The sequence below is a fragment of the Pteropus vampyrus genome, unplaced genomic scaffold (genome assembly GCF_000151845.1).
Source record: "Pteropus vampyrus isolate Shadow unplaced genomic scaffold, Pvam_2.0 Scaffold83, whole genome shotgun sequence".
Lineage (NCBI taxonomy): Eukaryota > Metazoa > Chordata > Mammalia > Chiroptera > Pteropodidae > Pteropus > Pteropus vampyrus.
In genome coordinates, this window is record NW_011888864.1 from 5,778,922 (window position 1) to 5,802,628 (window position 23,707).

A 23,707-nucleotide genomic window follows, 5' to 3' on the forward strand; every position below is an offset into this window, starting at 1 on the left:
AAAGTGCAACGACATGTACAAGAAGGATGAAGAGCACCTTCAGGATAGCTCTCAGCCCTAGGGAGGGAAAGGGCAGAATGGGATGATGTAAAGAAGTGATTTAGCTGTATCTATGATATTTTTTCTTTTTTAATAGGAGATTTACATAGAAGATTTGTACATTTGCTGTGAAAATTGGATATATTTTATAATTAAATTTTTTAATTAAATAAAAGAACTCTGAAAACTTAGGGTATCTGAAGCATTATGTGAGCTAAACAAATATGGCTTTGCCTGTACTACCTCTGGGCTAATTAACCTAGACTGTTATCTCTAGAAAAATTTTTTCTTGATGTGGTTGTAGGTGATCTAGAAAACCAATAGTCACAACACTCCCCTGAGACTCTAAAAGCAGGGGTTCCACACTATTAAAATCTTCATACACCAATTAGCCTTTGCTTACTTCACACTATTCAACTTGACTACTTTCATAATACTGATGTTGCATGAAGCTCAATACAAATATGCTTAAGAGAAAGGAATATACTATCATAAGAACATTAGGTATGACGCTTCTGATAGTAGCTAAGCCAATAAATACATGAAGTAGTTTTTGATACTATATATCAAGGTGGATGTTTTCCAGGGAAATTTTTAATGTATCAATTTTGATATGTTTTTTAAACAATCCTACTTTCCTCATGAGCTAAATAGTGAAACAAGAGGTAATTCTACAGTAAAAATTCAGAAACACCACTTGAGCTGTCAGGCCAATGGTCTCTAGTTTTCCAACATGAAATCTAAACAAGCACAGAGAAATAACAGCTTTAAGAAGTAACCTGTGCAATTTTCTTATTAAGGCAAGGCACTACTTAGAAAAACACAGTACTGGGGTATCAGATTACCATTACTGAACTGAACTGAAAATTATGCGAAAGTCTACATTTTTGTAAAGTTAACTTTCCCCCAGGAAAATGCTACATTGTAATATTAATACTCTTTTCTATTCAATACATATAATTTGTTACTCAACTTGATGTACAGTTAACTGTCCACTTATGAAACTACTTTTTTAAATGATCACATAGAAAGGAGAACGTAAAGAATCAAATACGTTCATCACAAAATATATCATAAAACAATTGTTTGACTCCATTATAGTTTTTATTTTAAGAGAGTTGAGTGACATATACTTCAGTAACAAATGCTTCAGCAATTTTGGCATATAGAAGGAATCAAAACATTTAAATACAGCCAAGGAGGCTACCCTTAATTCGTGAATTAATCTCCTTTATTTGTGACTCTGACTACCACATAAGATCATCGGCTTCTCCACCATAACAGTTTAGCACCTATCTAGCACACAGTCAGAATATTATGAGTTTTGTTAAATAAATGAATTCTCACTAATTCTTGACTTGTGGTATTTTCTAGCTAGGATCAAGAAACTGTCATGTACCTCAAACCTCAGCAGGTCTTATTTCGGTGAAATTATATTCTTTTGATTTTCATATCCTGCTTAAATCTTTTGATAAAAAGTCATTTTCCCCAAAACAAAATGACGTTTCAATGCAACTTAACTATGAGTAAAGAAATGTGGATTAATACTCATTTCTCCAACTATATAGTAGTTTCTGTGGGTTCATGCTGAAAATAAAAAAGGACACAAGTTAAAATAGTAACTCTTCATGGTATTTTTCTGGCAATCTCAAAAATAGAATTTAAACATATTACTCATACCACAGTGCAAACACTAAATCTTATTGTACCATTGTTCAGTACAGACAAGAATTAAACTAAAGATAGTTCTTCATGGATACTATCCAAGGGGTTTAAGTTCTTCAAAACCAAAGGAATGTCACCATAAGATAAATTTAGTCTCAAGAATGTCTCACAACATGAAATCTCAAGAAAATGTTATATGAGGCTTCAGATTACTTGTTTTAAAAGAATGATTACCTACCACAGCTATCATACGTTTAGAAGTATAATTAAATATACTATTCTCTATAACAAAGCCAAAAGTATCTCAATAAGAGAAGAAAAATGATTCAGGTATCAAGAAGTGAGTTTAGAATGTGGCTACATCTGGGAATGTTATTTCCTAACTGCATTGAGAACAAAAATTTTCATTTACATTCAGCTTCCTAAAGAAGATAAAACAAATACAAAGCCATGTTATAGATTCAAAAGATGAGAGTCACTGAAGATGTTAAAAATTGTGATAAATATTCATAATTTCAAGATTACCCCCATCTCCCGCAAAAAAAGAAAGAAAACTTACAGAGAAAGTTGGTCCACTGTTTGATGCTACAACAGTATGAACTTCATCACTCAATTTTATTGAAAGCTCCCAGTTAGCCACTTGTGGCTTAACAATAGGCACTCTGAAGTAGAAAGAAATGAAAAGGAGTTAATAATTTTATATTATTCTCAGTAAACTGATTTTCTTTTGATGTTAAGTGTGCAGAGTAAAACTGCTAACGACTGGATCTAGAGCATTTTATTTAGAAGGTTCTACCCTTGGAAAAAAAGATTTCATATTTAAACTAGAGAGGTTAAACACACACACACACACAGTCTCTCTGTCTCTCTAAGGACACCAGCAGTCATTCTAGGATAATTGTGGTACCATCAGCTATTCGAAGTACCATCATCTAGTCTATGAATTTAAGTTGCTTAATTATGGCCGTCCCTCAAAAATTAACCTTCTTTAAGCAATATTAATTTCTTTTCAATATTTGGTTACTATCCAAGACTGTCTTTAAAAAATTATAATGCTAATTGTTTCTTTTTTCCAGGTTTATTGAGTTATAATTGGTATGCAAAAACTGCACATAATTAACATATACAACTCGGTGAGTTTGGACATATTTATTCACACGTTACCATCGCTGTGATCAAGGTAATAAACATTTCCAGCACCTCCAAAAGTTTCTTTTGTCTTTTGTTTGTTTATTTGTTTTGATAAGAATACCACATCAATTATGCTGGTCTTAACACACGGGTCTTGTCTTGTGTATGATTAATATTAGATAGTCCAGAAAAATTAGGTCAAGCACTCAGAGACAAAAAACATTTTTAGAATACAAATGTTTCATATAACTTTTTAAATTTACAAAATTTTAACAATTTTGAACTAACCATATTTAAGTATTCTAAGTATCCTAATTTAAGTATTACATTATTTATAGTTGAAAATATTTACTAGGCAATAAACATGCAATGTCCAGACTCTGGCTTCAAAGTCGTAGTTCTGAAAAATTGTTGCAAGTAGTTTTAATTTAACTCTCCCTTCCCCCACTTGACTCAGACCCTGATTTCAAAAAGATTCGCTGCATAATCAACTAAAAGAAAAGTCATAGTCACAAAAACTTTGAATATAATCAAATCACCTCTAGATACAACATCTAATACAAGATGATTAAAAATTTAGGTGAATATTTGTATTTGGCCCACTACTTACTGATTTACTTTCCAAAGATGAAGAAATGTTTTAAATACTATAGAAGTGAACATTTAAAGTAGAAAATGCATCAGCACATCAATAACAATGCTTCAGAAAACAGACCCTCACACTTGAGAGCTGAAAACAACATGGGAGCAAAGCATATGAGCGAGAGGAGGAGGAGAGGAGAGAGAAAATAAAGCATGGCAGAGAGAGAAGGAAAGGCTGGAGAGTGCTGCTGTGCTCCAACTCAATCTCTATTTTGGCACTCTGTTCCATAGGGCATTTGTTTATGATTGTCTCCCTCCATTGGTCCGTGAGCTCCTAAAAGACCAAGATCATGCGTTATTTTTATATCCCCAGCCTCCAGCACAGGTTGGGGAGAAAAAACTGAGGGGAGAAGTAAGAAAAAATCTGAGGAGCATCTACTATGTGTGAAGCACTGCACAGGAGGGGCCGTGCCACCCAAGGGGCATTAGCATGAGCTACTAAAAGAGAGTGAACCCTGAGCTCCGAGATTACCTGGCTGCTCTTGGACTATGCGATGACCTCACTAGAGTTCACTTTGTTCGCTTTCAAACGGGGTTAACACCCTGACCTCTCAGGGGTAATGTGATGACAGAAATACCCTCACAGCTAGATTATTGGGCAACATGGCTTTCCTAAATCTTTGCTATCCTCGATAATTAGGTTATTTTCCTGCTCAAGATTGTTCCATGGTTTTCTACTTTACATCGGGTTAAATCTTAATTAGCTTACCTATCATTCAAGTTCCTTCAAAATAAGGCCCCATTCTTTGCATTCGATTTTAGTTTTGATTATTCTCTGACTTGTATATCTGGTTGAGCTGAGCACTTAAATTGTTTCACAAAACCAGCCAAGCTAAGACAAGCAGGAGAACTAAGCACAGTTATAAATTCAGGCTCTGGTGACTTGCAGAAGTTGGCTAATTAATGGCTCTGCCATTAATTAGTTCTGTCCTTGAGTGAACTACTTAAGTCTGTTTCTTGTGTATAAAATTAAGATAATCAAAGTCTCCACATCATAGTGATGTTGAGGATTAAATTAAATAATGCACATAAATCTTAACTTATATAATTATGCTTAGTCAAAACTCTAGGCCTATACTCTTGTTTCCTCTGTAACTGAAATCCCTTTAAAGAAACTTTGAACTGTTTCTCAAACAGGTTTTTCAAGAAGAATATTCTCTCACACAAACTGTTCCCTAATTATACTACAAATTTCAGTGATATCCCTTCCACTTAACCTGTAATATATGCTTAATATTTTCACAATTTAGTGGCCTAATGGAGGTAACTCTTTTACGTAAATGTAGAGACCCTTTTTAGTTATGCAGCATGCCTGTCTCCAGAGGACTTGGGAAGATGTCGATCTTGACATCCTGTTAGAACCCAGAAGACATTTTCCCACAGAAAGCACTCTTACAGATGGTGGAGAAATAGAGTAGCCTCTCTTCAGAGCCTACTATTTATTTTTCCATTGTTTTATTTTGATCCACATCTGTTTCATATGTGTTATAACCTGCCCCAAGAGGGACCTTGTAAAAAGAGCGCAGGCTCTTTTGAGTTAAAATGCTGAGGTCTAACCTCAGCCCATTCACTTACAAGCAATGTACCAGAGAATTCATTTCATCTTTTTGAACCAAAATTTCCATACTTGTAAAATATGGATCAGAGCAGAATTGGAGAGGTGACAGGGAAAGCTGTTGCTTCTTCTGAACACACAACTCTTGAAGTGGCACTTTTCTAACAATTTCTGTTAAGGTAATGTGTCAGTGGATATAGGAAAGAGGCTTCACTGTGAAAGCAAGACCTTGAGATACTCAGAAAAAATGGTCAAACTGTGGAATCTCTTTATGAGTTTACTCTTCTACAAACAAAATGTGCTAAGATTCCTTCTGGCTTTCCATAAGTTTGAAGTGGTTTGTTTTGTTCTGTTTTTAAATAAAATGGACAGGTTTGGACATATATATGCAATGTAAATATCAATAAGATCTGCGGTAGAAATAAATTATAATAAACTATAAATAAAGATAATACATACCAACCTAAAAGTACATATGCTCTATTTCTGCAAAATCGCTGAAACTACATTAACAATGATTGCTATCAAGTCCACCAGCACGAACATGTTTATAATGGTAAAAATTATCTATAGTTATACTTTAAATTTTAAAAAAGAATTACATGTATCCAGTAAATCCAAGATGGTATCAGAGAAGATTTTTATAAATGTCTTTCTGAAAAGAGGAGAGAAAACTCTAGGAGCTTCATTCAACTTACCATAGTAATGATACCCAGAAAACAGCTTCCATTACTAAAATATTTACCTAGTGAAAAAGGCTGCCCTCTGATCAAAAATTTTCACTGTACAACTTATTAGTTACCTGCCAAGCTGATATAAGCTACTACTTTAAACACAAACGGTCCCCTTCCAAAAAACAAACAAACAAAAAACAGTAAAAAGAAATTCAGATAAATAGCTACTCTCAAAGCAAATCAAATAATAGCTCTTACCAGACCTGAGATTATCATCAGCCAACCAGAATAAACATGCTCAATAAAACTAAATTTTTCTATATTTTATGACAAAAATTATCAGCTGATTATCACAAATGTTAATGCTGATACATTTAGCTTACTGGAATATTTTAATCAAAAAAAGTGCAAGTAATACTAACTCAAATACATTGCTATTACATATCATTTTTTAAAGCAGATTTTATGTAAAAATAACAGCATCTTTAGTTAGCAGGGATTATAAGCATCTCAAAACCATATTATCAGATACTCAGAAAAGCCATTAGCTATTTAGGAATGAAATACTGAGTTAAAACAATGTTAGTGGTCAAAGAATCATTAAGCAATCCTTCATCATAACTTTCACAGTGGGTGGTCTGTAAAATGATCAAGAATAATATGCTGCATTCCATAGCCACAGAGGTCAGCTTCTGCATACAAATCTTTGCAGGAAGAAAAAGGCCTTCAGAAAAGTGGGCCATTCATCTGAACCAAGTTCAGAGAATTTCCAGCACGGTGAAAAGATATGTTATGCAAGCACATAGATGTATTCAGTGGGGGTAGACAGAACCAGCTACATGGAGACTACAAAGGAGCCCTCCCATGGCTCATGAATAAGTCGAGGAAATGATCAGAAAAAAAAAAAGGAGAGATGTTTAGACAGATGGCCCACTTTAAATGCCTGAGACAGGGCATAAGCAATTTTAATGAAACTTTAGATCTGGCATATGAATTGTTTCTTATTTCTTCCAGGGGAAAAGAAATCTAAAGAACACAAAAATTCAGCAATTCACTAAAAAATCCACTTTCAGCAAGTTGGGATGAAGGAAAAGTCACAAATAAAAGTATTATTAGTGCAATAAATTCTTCTAAAATTCTTCAGAGCCATCAGCTATCAAAATGGATATAAAAAGCATAGAATGAACAGATTAAAGGAATTTTAAACAGAAGTCTACTGCCAAACCAAACAAAAATCTAAGCCTTATTATGTGAGAATTTACAACACTCTAACATTAAAGTTCATCACTGCAGAAGAAAGATAAAAGCAGCATTTTCAGAGAACCTCTTCAAAGCTAGAAATTGTCATAGTGGAAGAATAGAATTGTGCCTATATGCAATCTAAAATGTGTACCTTCACATATATGTCCTTGTAGAAGAGCATATATCACATAATAGTGCCTAGGAATAGTTAGGGAACACATCCGAGTTTAGTGTCCTTAGCATTACAAATAATCACACAAATAACACCTGAATCTAGAAACAAATAATAACGTTGTTATAATCTTGTATATCTTAATACTGTGCACACCCTATTTCCTTCTTCCACCAATAAGGAGTTAGGTTCTTAATTTAAACTTTGGGCACAACTGGTCAGGAAAGGCAATGTAGTACAGCCATCACTCCGGCAGGCCTTAGTGTAGACCGACCACTGACCACAAAAGCTATATGACCTTTACAAGTTACTACCCTCCTTGTGTCTCAGATTCCTATGAGTAAAACAAAGATCATAATAATACCTAACTCATATGTTAATTAAATGAAAGGAAGAGGATGCTTAAACTAACTAGTACTCTGTACATAAATGTTAAGAATCATCATCTTCATTATCATAATTTCATACAATATCTAAAATCCTCTTCTATTATTTCAACAGTTTTCTTTAAATATTAATACACAATTTACAAACAGTAAAATCCACAAACCTTGAGTTCCACCATCTATCTTTCCAGTGGAATTGTCTCCTTCCCCTCTGTAGTTCAACTATGGATTAGACTAAGCTTCACATAAACGGTCTCCAAAAACAGGTACTCTTATGTGCGGCTTTTTTTTTTAGTTCAATATAATGTTTTTGAGGTTCATTCATGTTCAAATTTTAGGAATTAAAGTGAGATATCACTGTATCTTTCTTGTAACATGATGGAGTCTTGTTCAAGAATATTCTTCTCACAATTATAAAATGTTTATATGATTGCTCAAAATTTAGTGACAGGAATAACCTTTGCAAGGAGAGATGTCAAAAGTTCCTGCCTACATTGCAGGCAGAAGTGGTACACGTGTGCAAACCCGTATTCCTCCTCTGCCTTTGAATCTGTGTGATATAAAGTTAAAACAACATAGAGAAGTTCCAGTTACTATAAAAGTGACAGTCTAACTTATTTCCAACTAACCCTCCTCCAGATAACAATTATAAACTCTGGAGAAGATATGAAATACATAACACTTTTTTAAAAATTTTGAATAGCCCATGACGTAAAATTCACATGTCATAAATTTAATCTACCTGAAGTATACAATTCAATGGTTTTTAATATATTCACAGAATTTTGTACACGCCGCTGTAAGCACTTTTAAAACATTTTTTCATGATCCCCATTGGGAAACTCTGGACCCATTAGCAATCACTCCGCATTCCCCCTCCAACCTCTGCTCTACACAAATACTAATGTGTTATTTCCATATCTTTGGTTATTTCTAGACATTTCATATAAATGGAATCATAAAATTTGTGGTCTGTTATGACTGCCTTATTTCATTTAGCATAAGAGTTTCAAATTTCATCCATGTTGTAGGAAGTAACAATACTTCATTTGTTTTTACTGATGAATATTCCATTCTATAAATATAGCACATTTTAATATTATATATTCATCATTTCATGGTTTCTACTGTTATGAAAAATGCCACTATGAACATTTGTATACATTTGTGTGGACAAATGATTTTACTTCCCTTGGGTGGAATATTCCACCTAGGAGTGGAATAAATAGTTAGGTCATGTGGTAATGTCTTATATTTTGAGAAACTACCAAATTATTTCCAGGTTTGCAACATTTTACTCATAAATTCCCACCGGAATGTATAAGGATTCCAATTTCTCTATATCCTTACCAACTTTGTTATTTTCTGTCTTTTTGATTATAGCCATCCTAATGGGTATAAAGTGGTATCTCATTGTAGTTTTTTAATTTTCCTAATGAACATCTTTTCATAGGCTTGTTGGCCATTTGTAAATCTTATTTTAAAACAGTCTATTCATGTCCTTTGCCCATTTTTTCACTGGATTCTTTTTATTATTGAGTTATAAGAGTTCGTATATTCTCGACAAAAGTCTCCTATCAAATATATGATATGCAAGTATTTTCTCCCATTCTGTAGATTGTCTTTTCACTTTCTAGATGCTGTCCTTTAAAGCATAAAAAGTTTTAATTTTGATGAAGTCCAACTTATCTATTTTTTTCTTTTGTTACTTGTGCATCTTACATAAGAAATCATTGCCTAACCAAAAGTAACAATGATTTACTCCTATGTTTTCTTCTAAGCGTGTTGTAGCTCAGCTCTTATTTTTAGGTCTATAATTTAAGTTAATTTGAACGTATGATGTAGGGAGGGGACCAACTTCATTCTTTTACATAAAAATATCGAGCTACTCCAGCAGCATTTATTGAACATTTACCCTTTTACTCATTGAACTGTCTTCATACACTTGTTTAAATCAATTAATCATTGGGGTAAGAATTTCCTTCTGGACTCTCAATTATATTCCATTGATCAACACCTCTATCCTTATGCCAGTACCACACTGTCATGATTACTGTGGTAAGTTCTGAAATCAGGAGGTATAAGTCCCTCAGTTTTGTTCTTCTTTTTCAAGTTTCTTTTGTTGGTTACACTGGGTCCCTTGCATTTTCACATGAATTTGAGAATCAGATGACTATATCTACAAAGAAAACAGCTGGAATTTGGTTTGAAATTTGGATTGTATCAAATCCGTATATCAGGTGAGTATTGTTGCCATCTTAATATTGGGTTTTCTGATCCATGGACACAAGATATTTTCCCACTGTTCGTACTTCAACAACTGTTTTTGGCATACAAGTCTTGGCTTTTTTTTTTTTTTGGTGGTACTGTAAATAAAACATTTTTAATTTCATTTTTGGTTTAAATAAAAATAAAATTGGTATTCGCATATCATTCTTACAGCCTACAACCTTGCTGAACTAATTTATTAGTTCTAACAGATTTTTTGGTATGAATTCCTTAAGATTTTCTACAGAACATGTCATCTGCAAATAGTTTTACTTCTTCTCTTATACTTTTTATTTTTCTTGCCGAAGTGCCCTAGCTAGGAACTCCAGCACAATGCTGAAAAAAAAAATAACAAATGTCCTTCTCTCATTCCTGACCTTAGGAGAAAAACATTATCGCACACCATTAAGCTTTTCATAGATGGCCTTCATCAGGCTGAGGAAGTTTCCTGCTATTCCTAATCAGGTGAGTGTTTTATAGCCTAGAATATAATATAGTAGTTATGGTCTATCCTGGAGAATGTTACTTTACATGTACACTTGAGAAGTTGCAAATTCTGCTAATGGATAAAGTTTCTACAGATATCCATTAGATCCATTTGGCTTATAGTATTGTTCAAGTCTTCTACTTCCATCTTGAATTTCTATCTAGTTGTTCTGTCTATTATAGAAAGTAATTAAAATATCCAACTATTATTGCTAAATTGTCCATTTCTTTTTCTTTTCTTGGTTTTGCTTCATATATTTGGGAACCGTGTTGTTGGGTACATATATAGCAGGTCCTTGAGTAACATCATTTTGTTTAATGTTGTTTTGTTATAACATTGATCAGAAGAAAAAATAATTGATTCCCGACTGGGGCCACTGTCTGTGTGGGTTTTCTCTGGGTACTCTGGTTTCCTCCAAAATCCCAAAGGTGTGCACAAGAGTTGAATTAGCCTGTCTAAATTGTCCCAGTCTGAGTGGGTGTGGGTGTGTATGAGTGTTCCTTGCAACAGAAGGGATCCTATCCAGGGCTTAAAGGACATATTTCCAAGAATCCATCAATGATGTTAAGTGAGGACTTTCTCTATGATCATAATTGTTATAGCTATCTGATGGGCTGACCTTTTAGTATTATAAAATAACCCTCTTTGTCTCCTGTAATCATTTTTGTCTCAAAAATATTATATCTGATATTAGTAATATTAGTATTACAAATGTAATATTTGATAAGTCCTTCTACCCATTCCTTCAACCTAGTCATTAAATCTAAAGTGTGTCTATTGTAGAAAGCATATACTTTGATCTTGTTTTTTATCCATTCTGCCAATATCTATCCTTGATTAGTGTGCTTAATCCATTTACATTTAATATAATTACTCATCAGGTAGGATTTATATTTGCCATTTTGCTTTCTGTATATTATCTTTTCTGTTCTTCTAAACCCACCATTAATGCTTTCTTTTGTTTAAACAGATATTTTCTAGTGTACCATTTTAATTCTCTTGATGTTTCATTTACTATTTTGTTAAGCAATTTTCTTAGTGGTTACCCTGGGGATTACAATTAGTGCCTTATCTTTAAACACTATAGTTTGGATTGATGCCAACTTAATTACAATACCACACAAAAAATTTGCTCTAATATAGCATTTGCTTTGCCCTCATTCATCTTCTTGTTGTCATACAAAATACAAATCTGTATATATTGTGTGCCTACTTTAGATTTAAAATTATTGACTGGTGCAGTCATCTTTTAGCTGAGAAAAAAAAGATGTTACAAAATAAAAGACACATTTATACTGTCTTTTATTTACCAATGTAATCTTTAACAGTGCTCTTTACTACTTGATGTGTATCTGAGTTTCTGTTTAGTGTCCTTTCATTTCACCCTGAAGTACTTCCTTTCCTGTATCTTGACAGGTTTTGTTTACCTGAGAATTTCTTAATGTCTCCTACATTTCGAAAGAATAGTTTTGCTGGATATAGTATTCTTTGTTAACTTTTTTCTCCCAGCACTTTATATATGCACTCCATTCTTTTCTGGACTCTGTGGTATGTGATAAAATGTGAACTCTTAATCTTATTGATGATCTCTTTTACATGATGAGTCATTTTTCTCTTTCTGCTTTTAAGATTCTTTTTGGTTTTTGACAGTTTAACTCTGACGTGTGTAGGTGTGGATCTGAGCTTATCTCATTTGGAGTTTTCCAAGCTTCTTAATTGTGCAGATTAATGTTTTTCATAGAATTTGGGACTTTTTAGCTATGATTTCTTTAAATATTCTTTCTGTCCTTTACTTTTCCTCTCCTCTCCTTCTGGGACTCTCAGCATGTATATGTTGGTACATTTGATAGTGTCCCACAGGGTCTGAGGCTCTGTTTATTTTTCTTTCTGTTCCTCACACTAGTTAAAACAACTGACAGGTTTTTGAATTTCCTGTTTCTTCTGCTAGCTCAAATCTACTTTTGAGTCCCTCTAGTGTACTTTTTCATTGTAGGCATTGTACTTTCAGCTCTCAAATTCTTATTTGCTTTTTTATCATTTCTATCTTTTGATTGATATTTTCTATTTAATGACACATAATTCCCATACTATGCTTTAATTCTTCATATATGGTTTCCTTTAGTCCTTTGAACATATTTATAAGAAATTATTTAAGGTCATTGTATAATAAGCAAAATGTTTAGGCCTTCTCCTGGACAGTTTCTATTGACATTCTATCTTGTGAATTGGTCATACTTTCATGTTTCTTTGCATGCCTTCTAACTTTTTATTGAAAACTTGACATTTTGATCATGGTTCAAACTTGCAAATGAGATTCCTTCCTTTCGCCAGAATAACAACCTAGTCTTTTCTGCTTATAGTCTTCCAAGTTGATAATTACCTGTTTAATATCTTCCTATCCTACTCTATTCTAAGTTTCTTAAGGGCAGAAACTGTTTTCTTATTATTCTCAGCCCAAGCACCTTATAACGTGGAGCGCTATTTGTTATTTTGGGAATGATCTAATAACTTTTATTTTCAGAATTAGAGTAATCATTAAATTGCACATTCAGGAATTTACTGAAAGAACGTAATCTTTGTAAAGTGAATGATCAGGACGTTAGTCATCTAGATCAATGTCATCTATATCCAGGGTCATTAGTTACATACGAACATAAAGATATGAAACTATAGTCTGACACACTGTTAAAGGCCAGAAATTCCAAAGAGCACTAAATCAAGGATCAGAGAATTGATGTACATGCTTTAAAAAAAATTTTAAGGTAAAATAAAAGATAGTTTAAAAGGAGGAAAAAAAGGCCACTTAATTCAGTTTATCCTATACATTAACATGAAAACTTTAGTGACTGCATAAGATACTTAATAAGATGCATCTAAAGACACTTAAATAACAATGCTTTCAAACAACATAAGTTACTAGTCTCTGTTCTTCCTTTTCTTACATATTTCTTTATATTTCTTAGAATATTCCAAATTTCATAAAATTTACTCACAGAAAAAGTCACTGTAACTATTATTTGGGGTAAAGATGAAAAGAGAGCAATATAAAGAGAAATTTAAGTCCATTCAATTCAAAGAATAATATCTAAATAGAAGTATTTTCATCTTTACTAATCTATCATTATTATTGAATTATTTATTTTAAGGAAAAGGTAGTACTAAAGTGATAAACAGATGTTAATAAACACAATGCCCAAATCAACCTCCTAGAAGAGATGTTTAATCCGAATGTAGTACCTTACCACATTCATCATCAAATATATGTCATTATGGTATAAACACGCACACACACACGCACACAAATAGAAAAAAAGCTTTATACTGAAAAATCAAATAATGTCTTCAAAAGATATATTTGTCCATTTGCACCAATTCCATTACTCTTTTAAATGTTTACTTATCTCACTGACAAATCTCTCTAAGCCACTTTTAAATCCCATTTTGAAAAAGGGCTATGTATACAAATATACAAATATCCCTCCATTGCTTACAGAAAATTCTCTTATACAGATTAGCTAATTTGTATTTTTAATAGCAATCTCTGAATTATGTAAATTAATCATTTGACATTTTATTATGAATGTAGAGTTGATTTATATTTGACTCAAAAATCAAGGATTTCATTATCCTGTAAAATATATCCAGAGTTCAAAGTATTTAAGGGGGTTAAACAAAATGCAAACATTTAATGCAACATTAAGCATGTGAAATAAAAACTTGATTGCCTAAAGAAAGCATGCTATGCTGTTACCCTGGTGACAGGTTAAAAAAGGGATTGTGAGCTGAATAGCTGTATGATATGAAATTAAAATGTTTCACATTGAACAATCCAAAATGAATTGGGAAAGGTTAGAGTAGAGGAGAGAGAAATCAATTCTCCAATGGCAATGTTGAATGGGAAAGAAGTATGAATAGGATTTGCCAGTGGGGTGCAACAGCTGCCAAATATCCTGCAGCCAAAGAATTACAATAATACTGATGAAGTGTGCAAGAGCTTTTGGAGTCATTGCAGGGAACAGAGAAATTCTCCTACAATAATGAGGCTATTTTATCTTCCACTCAGCTCTTATAGTAGAATTAAAGAAAGGAAAAACATTTTAAAATGTAATATTTAGTAAAAAATGTATAAATATGACATCTTATCCACTTAATATTTTGTGCTTCATCTCACACAGATTTCTAAATCATCCAAGACAGTCTAATTAAATAAATGAAACTATCATAACAGAGATAGTAAAAAGTAAGGCAAGCTTAAAGAAAAATTATTAGTGTTTTCTCCCTTCTTGCTACTTTAGGGGATTTATATGCTCAAATAAAAGTACATATTTCAAAAGCATAGTATAGCTATGTATGTTTGTGAATATACACCCAAAGTACTATTTTTATTAGTTATCAGAACATCAACTTCACTGTTATAATGAAGTGGCTAATCTGAGAACCAATATGAAAAAGTATAATATGAAAGTTGCATTTTATTGTCATAGATGGTGTAAATGTGTTAATAATTTGATATGTCCTTTTAAATTCAAAGACATTTAAGTAAAAGAGCCAATATATAATTGTATAAAAATACTTGCTTTCACTTGGGAATTATTTTTACATGGCTACTTTTTGTTTCTTATGTTTCTTTTCCAATTATCTTTCAAGTTTAAGATCATATTTCAAAACTACTTTTTTATCTTTTTTTATTTCAAAACTTTAAACTTTTATCTTCTGACTGAAAACTTAATAATGGCTAAATGAATTATAAATCTAAAACCAGAAAAGGGCACTTTTTTAATAGCAAGAAAACCATATAATTGCATCTATCAGGTAAAAATCACTAAAAAAATAATTCTCCATTTTATTGAGAAGCCAAATGAGGAATGAAAATGCAATACGAACGTAGGCACAAAAACTGCAATTCAAGTGCACAAAATTTCCCATTCTGCTACTGTAACTAAAAGAGTTAAACTGATGACAGGGTCTATAAAGCCAGTTGAGATACTCAATATATTCTATGAAGTATGAGCTCTAAGTGCTGGTTAAACACTGACTCCATACACCCAAAGTAATCCTCCACAAAAATGAATGCTTCATTTTCAAAAAGCTTTCAGGATGAAATATTTTCATCAGCATAATCATAGCCCATAGTGAAGGTGTTTCTTTTTCTAAGTTTTTAACCTCTGATCAAATATCAAGAGAGAAACTAGAAGGTTAAAGTAGAAACCAGAAAGTAAAAGCATCTGCCTCGTGCAATTCAAATAGGATAAGAGCTGAAAAAAAGATTTTGGGAATCATCCAATCTAACAGTGCCATTGCTCAGAGGAGGAAACTAGAACCAGAGATTGAAACATTTGCACAAAGGCTTGCACCATCTTGATACTTGGTAGCAGCACTAGGACCAAATTCCTGACTCCCGACCTTTCATTCCAGTACTGGTTCCACTACACCACACCAACCATCCTGAAATTTCAGTGCCAGGTAAAGGAGCAGAAAAACCTAAAACGGATTTCATTTTTCTAGCACAAATGACAATATAGGGAATGTAATAAAATAAGAGAATTCTGGGTACCATCTATAGTGTTTAAGAGATATGGCACGTATAATCACATTCTGCACTGCCAAGGTCCACTAATATAACATATCCAATTTAACTACCACTTTCCATTTGACATTCTTGAAAACGCTCTTGTCAAGGTTTCCTATGACCTCCACACTGTTAATATCAATGGTTAATAGTCATTCATCATATTTGATACATTTCAGTTGAACACTCCTGCCTTCTTTGTATGCTTTCCTCACTTGGCTCTCTGAACTCCAACCTTGCGTACTTTTCTACCTATCACATCTGCTGTTCTTTCTCAGTCTCCTTTGCTGGATCTGCCTCATCTTCCTGACTTGTTAATGTGGAATATCCAGGGCCTTTGTTCCTAACTGGTCTCCCAGGTTCCACCCTCACCCTCCTATAGTCATTTATAACATGGCAGACATAATAATCTTGTCAACACATATGTCACATCAAGCTCTTTGCTCAAGACCCAGCAATGGCTCTCATTTCACTCACAATGAAAGCCTAAATCCTTACCACAACCTATCTAACACAACTCCACCTCTCTACTCTATAGCTTGCTTACTCCTCTCAAGTTGCATTGGCTTACTTGCTGTTTCTCAAACAGGCCAGGCATACTTTGACCTCAGGTGATTTGCATTTGCTATCTCCTCTGACTGAAAGGTTCTTCCACCAGATATTCACATGACTCCCTTCCTCCTTCAGGTCTTTGCTGGAATGTGAATCCTATCATCCTGCTAATCCTTCCTGCCATCCCCTTCCCTGTGATCCAAATTAAAACTGCCAACTACCCTACCATCCACCTTCAGGATGCTCTATATCCCTTTCCTGTTTTGTTTTTCACCAAAATATTTATCATTTGATATACTACATATTTACTGATCTGTTTTGTCTGTCTACCCTCCAAGTAAAAGTAAGCTCATGAGGGCGGGATTGTTTAAATCGTTTCTTCCCTGCTAAATTCTCCAAATTTTCTACCTCAACTCTTATAATGATCAATAAGGAATGGAAGAATACATCCTTAACATAAGAAAAACTGAAACACTCAAGGCATTCCAGCTAGTCAGGAATAAAACAAGTACATGTCATTGCCACTACCCTTGAAATAGCATCTTTGTCATTAGAGATTTTTAAAAAATTAGGGACAGCTGAAACATAATGGGCATCAAGTATTGTGTATATCTTTTGACAATGACAAAAACTCTTTAAGAACTACTATTATCTCCACATTACAAATGAGGAAACTGAGTCCAAGAGAGATGAAGTCCAATTTATCCTAAGATTGGCTAAGGATTGGCAGAACCAGGAAGAAATCCAAGTATCTGGCACAAAAGCCTCTGCTCTTGAACATGAAATTACTGGAAGTTCTAGCCAGTAGAATAAGACAAGAAAAATATTATAACTCATAGAAAAGAAGGCATGGATTACTATTAAAAGATGTAGTGGTCACTCCATTTGATTATCCATTCATTACATGTTTCCCACTAGAAAATTAGTCCAAGACAATCATGATAATCCAATTCCCTTTTCAGTGATTGGTTTAGGAATGGGCAAGAGATTTACTTCTGGTCAATGAGAACTGAGAAGTAGCTGGCTAGGTAACACCTGAGAAAGGTTTCATCGCTTCTTAGAGACAGTCACATCCTCTGAACCTTATCTAGATTTGACTTCTGAAACTCTGCAGCTATCCTGTTATCACAGCCTTATGATGAAGGCCATCCACAGAAGGAAGAAAGGCTAGGAGAACTGTAGAGAAGTGGCATCAGCAGATGAACATATTGAACTTTGTCCTTCCTGTCCTCTAAACCTCCTGTTAAATTTGAGGTAAGAATTGTCTCAGTTTGAATCAGGGTTTCTGTTACCTGTACAAAAAAGCATCCCAAATGTTTCAGGAGGTTATGTGATTGCCCCCTCTTAAAATGAAATAAAAAGTTATTACAATGGATTTTTAAAGTTAGGAAGAAGAATTGTCATAAAAGAAATACAAATAATAAAATAATCAAACTCATGGAAACCAAAACTAGAATGGTGGTTATCAAGGGATGGGGGAAGAGGAATGGGAAGTTGTGCAATGAGTATAGAGTTTCAGTCCTGCAAGACAAAAAAGTTCTGGAGATCTGTAGCACAACATTGTGCATACAGTTAACACTAATGCACGTTTTTACCATAATAAAGAAGAAATACAAAAAATCATTAGCTTCTCTTTATCAAATCAATAATCATTTAGAAAATGGGAAAAAGATCCCATCTATAATAATACAATATATAAACAACCTAGGAATGATAAAACTATAAACTACCTAAGAATAAGAAATGTACACTTAACAATAAGAAAAATTATAAAGTTTTAATGACAGAAACAAAGAGACTTCAATGAATAGTCACATATTTTTTGAAAAGTTTCCATGTTTAATGTCATTCGATCCAAATTTACTATAACTTTAAGGCAATTCCAATATCAAAATGCTCAGCCAGAAAAATGATCAATAAATTTTCAGAAAAATAAAAAATTAATAACATATGGACAGAATGACAAAACAGGAAGATAAAGAGAAAATACCAGAAATAGACCATAATATATTTAGAATTTTGCATAGGGTGAACGTGACATTTAATGATCCAGAAAGAAAGGATAGTCAAGTCAATAAATGGGATTGAGTCTACTGGTTAACTATATAAAAAAGTAAAATTAGATCTCAACTTCAAATCCCTGCAAAATAAATTTGAAATACAAAATTCCAATCTAATAAACTATAAAAGAGTGGAAATAGAATATTAGTAAATATGGTATAAACTTAGGTCTTTTTAAGAATAAAAGCAAAATAAGAAACCACAAAGAAAAAAATGATCTGACTACGTAACATTAAAAACAACTCTAATGGTGCCTCAGTTGCTGGATTATAATATGAGACATCTCATTATTTACTTCACTGAAGATAATTAGACCCCAAATTCTACCTTCTTGTATTTATAGTTACTTAATATTAACAAATAAAAAATGCCATTTCTTTTCTTGATAGTTTTATGTTTATCTATAAAGTACTTACTTGGTTTTATACGACAATATAAAACTCATTTTTTTATTTATAAAAAATTAAGTGAAAGAATTTGGGTATTAAAACATAATTAAACAGGATCAATTATTCTCACAAAACTGTATGAAACAGGACAGAATACATATTATTCCCAACAGATAAGCTTAAGATAAAATAATATGCCATAAGGTCGCATTACTAATAAATGGTATAGTTATCACTACAATCCAGACTTCTAATTCTAAATTTTAGTCTCTTCTACTAAATCACATGATTTATGTAACATATGCACACCTACTTGTGTGCATGTGGTGTGTGTGCATGCAAATCACACAGTGAGAGAGAGTAAGAAAATAAGGGGCGGGGGAAGGTAAGGCAGCAGGAAGAGAGGGAAGGTAGAGAGTGGGTGGTAAGTGAGGGAGAGAGAGCACATGCACTGTTATTAACTGAATGCTTGTGTCTCCCTCAAAATTCATATGTTGAAACGTAATGCCCAATGTTATGGTATTTGGAAAAGGTGGCTTTTGAGGATAATTAGTGGAGCACTCATAAATGAGATTAGTACCCTTATAAGAAGAGGCCGGGGAGTTAGCCTGTCCTCTTTCACCATGTGCTGATACAACAAATAGGCTCTCTGCAACTTAGAAGACAGCCTTCACCAGAACCTAACCATGCTGGCACCTTGATCTCAGACTTCCAGCATCCAGAGTTGTGAGAAATAAATGTTCATTTCTTAACCCACCCAGACTATGGTAATTTGTTATATGGCCCAAAATGACTAAGACACTCACATATATTTCTGTCTTGCCATTCTTGGAAATACAAAGAGATATTACTTTTAGGGGGAGTAGGTTGAAATATTTTCTAAATAAATTATCAAATCACAAAAAAGAAACTCAGTTCATAGCATACACATAAATGAATTCTAAATGGATTAAAGAGTTAAATGTTGAATTAAGTGTTTAGGATTTTGCACACAATCTCTGGGGAATGGTAGAAAAAGAATCAAGAAAGCAAAAAGAGGTCAACAAAATCTAATAATTTACTATATATCTGCAGTATTAAAAAAAAGCTTTTATAAATCCCGTAGAATCAACGTTCATTTTCAAACACCTTAAAATAGATTTAAGAAAACAGAAACACTGCCCATATCCACTTTGGCAAGGTTTAGCCTGGAGGACTGACATCTAAAAGGGAGGTCGGAGCTTACTCTGAGCCACATCCCCTGCCAAATCCCCACAACATGCAAAGTAATAGGGGGATGCAAAACAGCCCTCATCTAGGGAAGAGATTTGGTCGCCAGCCATTCTACCACCAGGAAAGTTGCCCTCGCTCTCTCCAGAAAGAATAATCATACAGTGATAAATTAGTCAGATAGTTTAACAGAAAGATTAAATCATGGAACTGGGAAAGTTTGAGCAATAAAGCATAAGAAAGGCTGTAGGACAATCTGCATGGTTATAAAACCTACCAAAAGAAAGCAACAGATGCAGACATACCAATGGGGAAAGGAGAAAGTAGAGAAATTTACAGAAGGCAGAATGACAGTCTTACTAGCTCTCTGAGAAGCTTGTGAATGCAGAAGTGGACTTGAGTCAGAGTAAAGTAAGGGGAAGGCCTAGCTCAGAAAGGTGAATTCTGACTTGTGAGCAGCATTTTGACCTAAGAAAACTAGCTTTTAGAGCAAAACTAAATAAAAGATTACCAAAAGGAACTAAATTGTTTTCTTTACCATTTTTTTATTTTTTCCTCCAGTTATTGTCAGAGAAATTATTATAACAAAGCACAATGAGAATAAAATAATTTTACCTTCAAATAACATGAAACGATTGTTTAACACGACTTTCAATATTTCATGTCTGTTAATAAAAGTGTTTAAGAATAATTATAAAGAAAAATAACTCCCTGGTAAATCAGCATGTATTTAAGTAAAAACTTACTTACTTATCAGTAAGTAAAAACTTACTCATGCTCACCAAATTTAGAGTCATCCTTAGAAAAAACTGCTATTGTTTATGACATTAACTTTTATTTTTGTCTAAAATGCACTGCTATCTTTTTACAAACCGAATACAATGGGTAAATATTATTAATGTCTTTTTCCAAGTCATAAATGATGAAAGAGTAAAACCCATAGAGAAACTGGGAAAATAAAATCAGCAGCCAAAACAAGCAATACAAAGGAAGGGCTGCAGGCTACTGAATTTGGAAGCATAAACATTACATGAGTACACCCATGACAGAGAAATACGCAGCCAAACCTGGAGACTGATTCTTGGACTCCATTCCCAAGCCAATGATGAAAACATGACTCTGAAGTCAAAATGTGAATATTCAACCACCTTACATCAGCTATGGTACCAAGTACCTCGACAGCAAACAAGCAAAAACAATTTAGGTTCACTTTGCCCAAACGAGATTATGTTTTGTCAAAAAGACCAATATATTTTGCTATATGTCATAGGTCTCTGTTATTACGGATGGTAGCAACTTTACAACGAACTGCCATACTAAATAAATAAGTTCAGTAGAAAACAAACTCACCAAAAATAAATAATTATTTGCTATATAGGTAATATGTACACAATTATCTACATAACTAAACTTCTGGCCTACATACTTCATTCATATAATTTTTTGGAACTTCTAAAGGGTAATGAGTTCAACAGTAATATAAGAAGAAAAAGATTCTAGGATGATTGCAGAGTAGGAAGCAACAGGAATATGTCTCCTCACCTAGACAACAACTATACTGACAGAATCTGTCTCATAACTATTTTGGAATTCTGGAATCCAGCGGAGGGCTTGCAACTTTCAGGGGAAGAACTGGATGGCAAAATACAGCCAATTTCAGCTCTGAGCACTGTAGCAGCTACCCATTACCCCACCCCCAGGTATATGGTAGATAGCTGTACACTTATTCTTGAAGCTAGAGTGGGCAAAAAGGACCCTGTCCTTCAAATAGAGGGGATCTGTGCTCTAATTGCTGCTTCTGATCACAGAGGTGAAGATAAAGAGATAGGTGGCCATTTTTATTGCACCACCCACATTGTTGCAAGCCCTTCTCCATTTGGTTGAAGAGACTGCCAAAAGATTTAAAGGGCCAGTGCCCCCTTCCTCCCTCCTTCCTCTCTTGTTTTTTCCCCTTTCAAGAGCCAGACATTAAATACTAAGACATTTAAAAACAACTGCATACATAAAGAAATTAGAAAGTGACTACACACCCAAGGAAAGGTTCAGAAAAGACCTGAGAAAACTTAATGTTTACACCTTAGGCTGATACTTGGCACAGAGACATCCTACGACAATCAAATAAATAAATTAAAAAAGTAATAACAACAAACAAATAGTAAAACCTGAGGAAGGAAAAGAATCTGATTTCCAGAGCTACCATATTATTGGATTTAAATGTCCAGTGTTCAACAACAACAACAAAAAATTACAAGTCATACAAAGAAATGGGAAAGTATGGTCTATTCAAAATCAACAGAATACTTCTCTGAAAAAGACCAAATGACAGATATACAAGACAAAGACTTTAAAATAACTGCTCAAAGAACTAAAGGAAGACAGAGAAAGTCAAGAAAACAATGTGTACATAAAATGAAAATAGCAATAAAAAGATAGAAAACTTAAAAATAAATGAAAAAAAATTCTGAAGCTGAAACATATAGTAATTGAAATGAAATACTCACTAGAGGAATTTCAAAGGCAGAACTGAGCAAGCAGAGAAACAATCAGCCAACCTGAAGACAGGACAATAGAACAATAGAAATTATCAAGTCTAAAGAACAGGGAAAAAAAGACTGAAGTAAACAGAGCCTAAGGGACCTGTGGGATACCATCAAGCCGACAGACACATGCATTGTGAGAGGCCCAGAAAACAGAAGGAGAAAGAGCCAGAGAAAATATTCAAAGAAATAATGGCTCAAAAATTCCCAAATTTGATGATAGATATGAAGATGAACATCCAAGAAGTTCAATGAACTCCAAGTACGAGAACCCAGAGACGCACACCAAGACACATCAGACTTTCAAAAGACAAAAGACAAAGAAAGAATCTTGAAAGCAGCAAGAGAGAAGTGAGTCATCATATACAAGGGATTCTCGATAAGATTATCAGTAAATATCTCATAAGAAACCTTGGAGGCCAGAGGCAGTAGACCGATATATTCAAAGTGTGAAAAGAAAAAAAGAACTATCGACCAAGAATCCGAAACCCAACAAAATGATCCTTCAAAAGTGAAGGTGAAATTAAGACATTCCCAGATGAACAAAGGCTGAGGGAGTTTGTGACCAATAGACCTGCCCTGCAAGAACTGCTCAAGGCAGTTGTGCAGGTTGAAATAAAATGACACTAGACAGTACACCAAGAAAACACATGAAAAAATAAATATCAAGGAGATAAATACATTGATGGTTATAAAAGCTAGTAATAACAGAGTCTAACTCCATTTTTTTTCTCAACATGATTTAAGAGACTAATACATTTTAAAAAACAATAATGAGACTAAGGGCTAATATTATCATAACTAGTCTGAACTCTACATTTTGTTTTTTACATAATTTAAGAGACTAATCCACACCGGCCTTTCTTAGAAATTTCAAGTAAATGAAATCGCACATTATATATATAGTCTTCTTTAACTGTTTTATTTTTCTTAGCATGATTTTCTTTTCAGATTTATGCATGCGGATGCATGTATCATTACTTCATTACTTTTTATTGCTAAATAGTATTCTATTGTATGGATATAACACATTTATTTAAACACTCACCATTTGATCTACATTATTCTAATGGGTGTGTAGTGGTGTAGCCCTATGATTTTTATTTGTGTTTCTCTAATGACTGATGAC

The 23,707-nt window shown here is 33.5% G+C and overlaps 1 protein-coding gene across 6 annotated transcripts in view; it reads right to left on the reverse strand.

Moving 5' to 3' along the window:
* PCCA (propionyl-CoA carboxylase alpha subunit) overlaps positions 1-23,707 on the reverse strand; it is a 352,647-nt gene that overhangs the window by 127,610 nt on the left and 201,330 nt on the right. For 5 of the 6 annotated variants that reach the window (XM_011363200.2, XM_011363198.2, XM_023532414.1 and 2 more), the window contains one exon: positions 2,264-2,366. In XM_011363200.2, the coding sequence (XP_011361502.1) occupies positions 2,264-2,366 (103 nt within the window). Of the gene's footprint in view, positions 1-1,584; positions 1,627-2,263; positions 2,367-23,707 lie in introns of those variants that run through there. The other variant, XM_023532416.1, reaches the window with a different exon arrangement.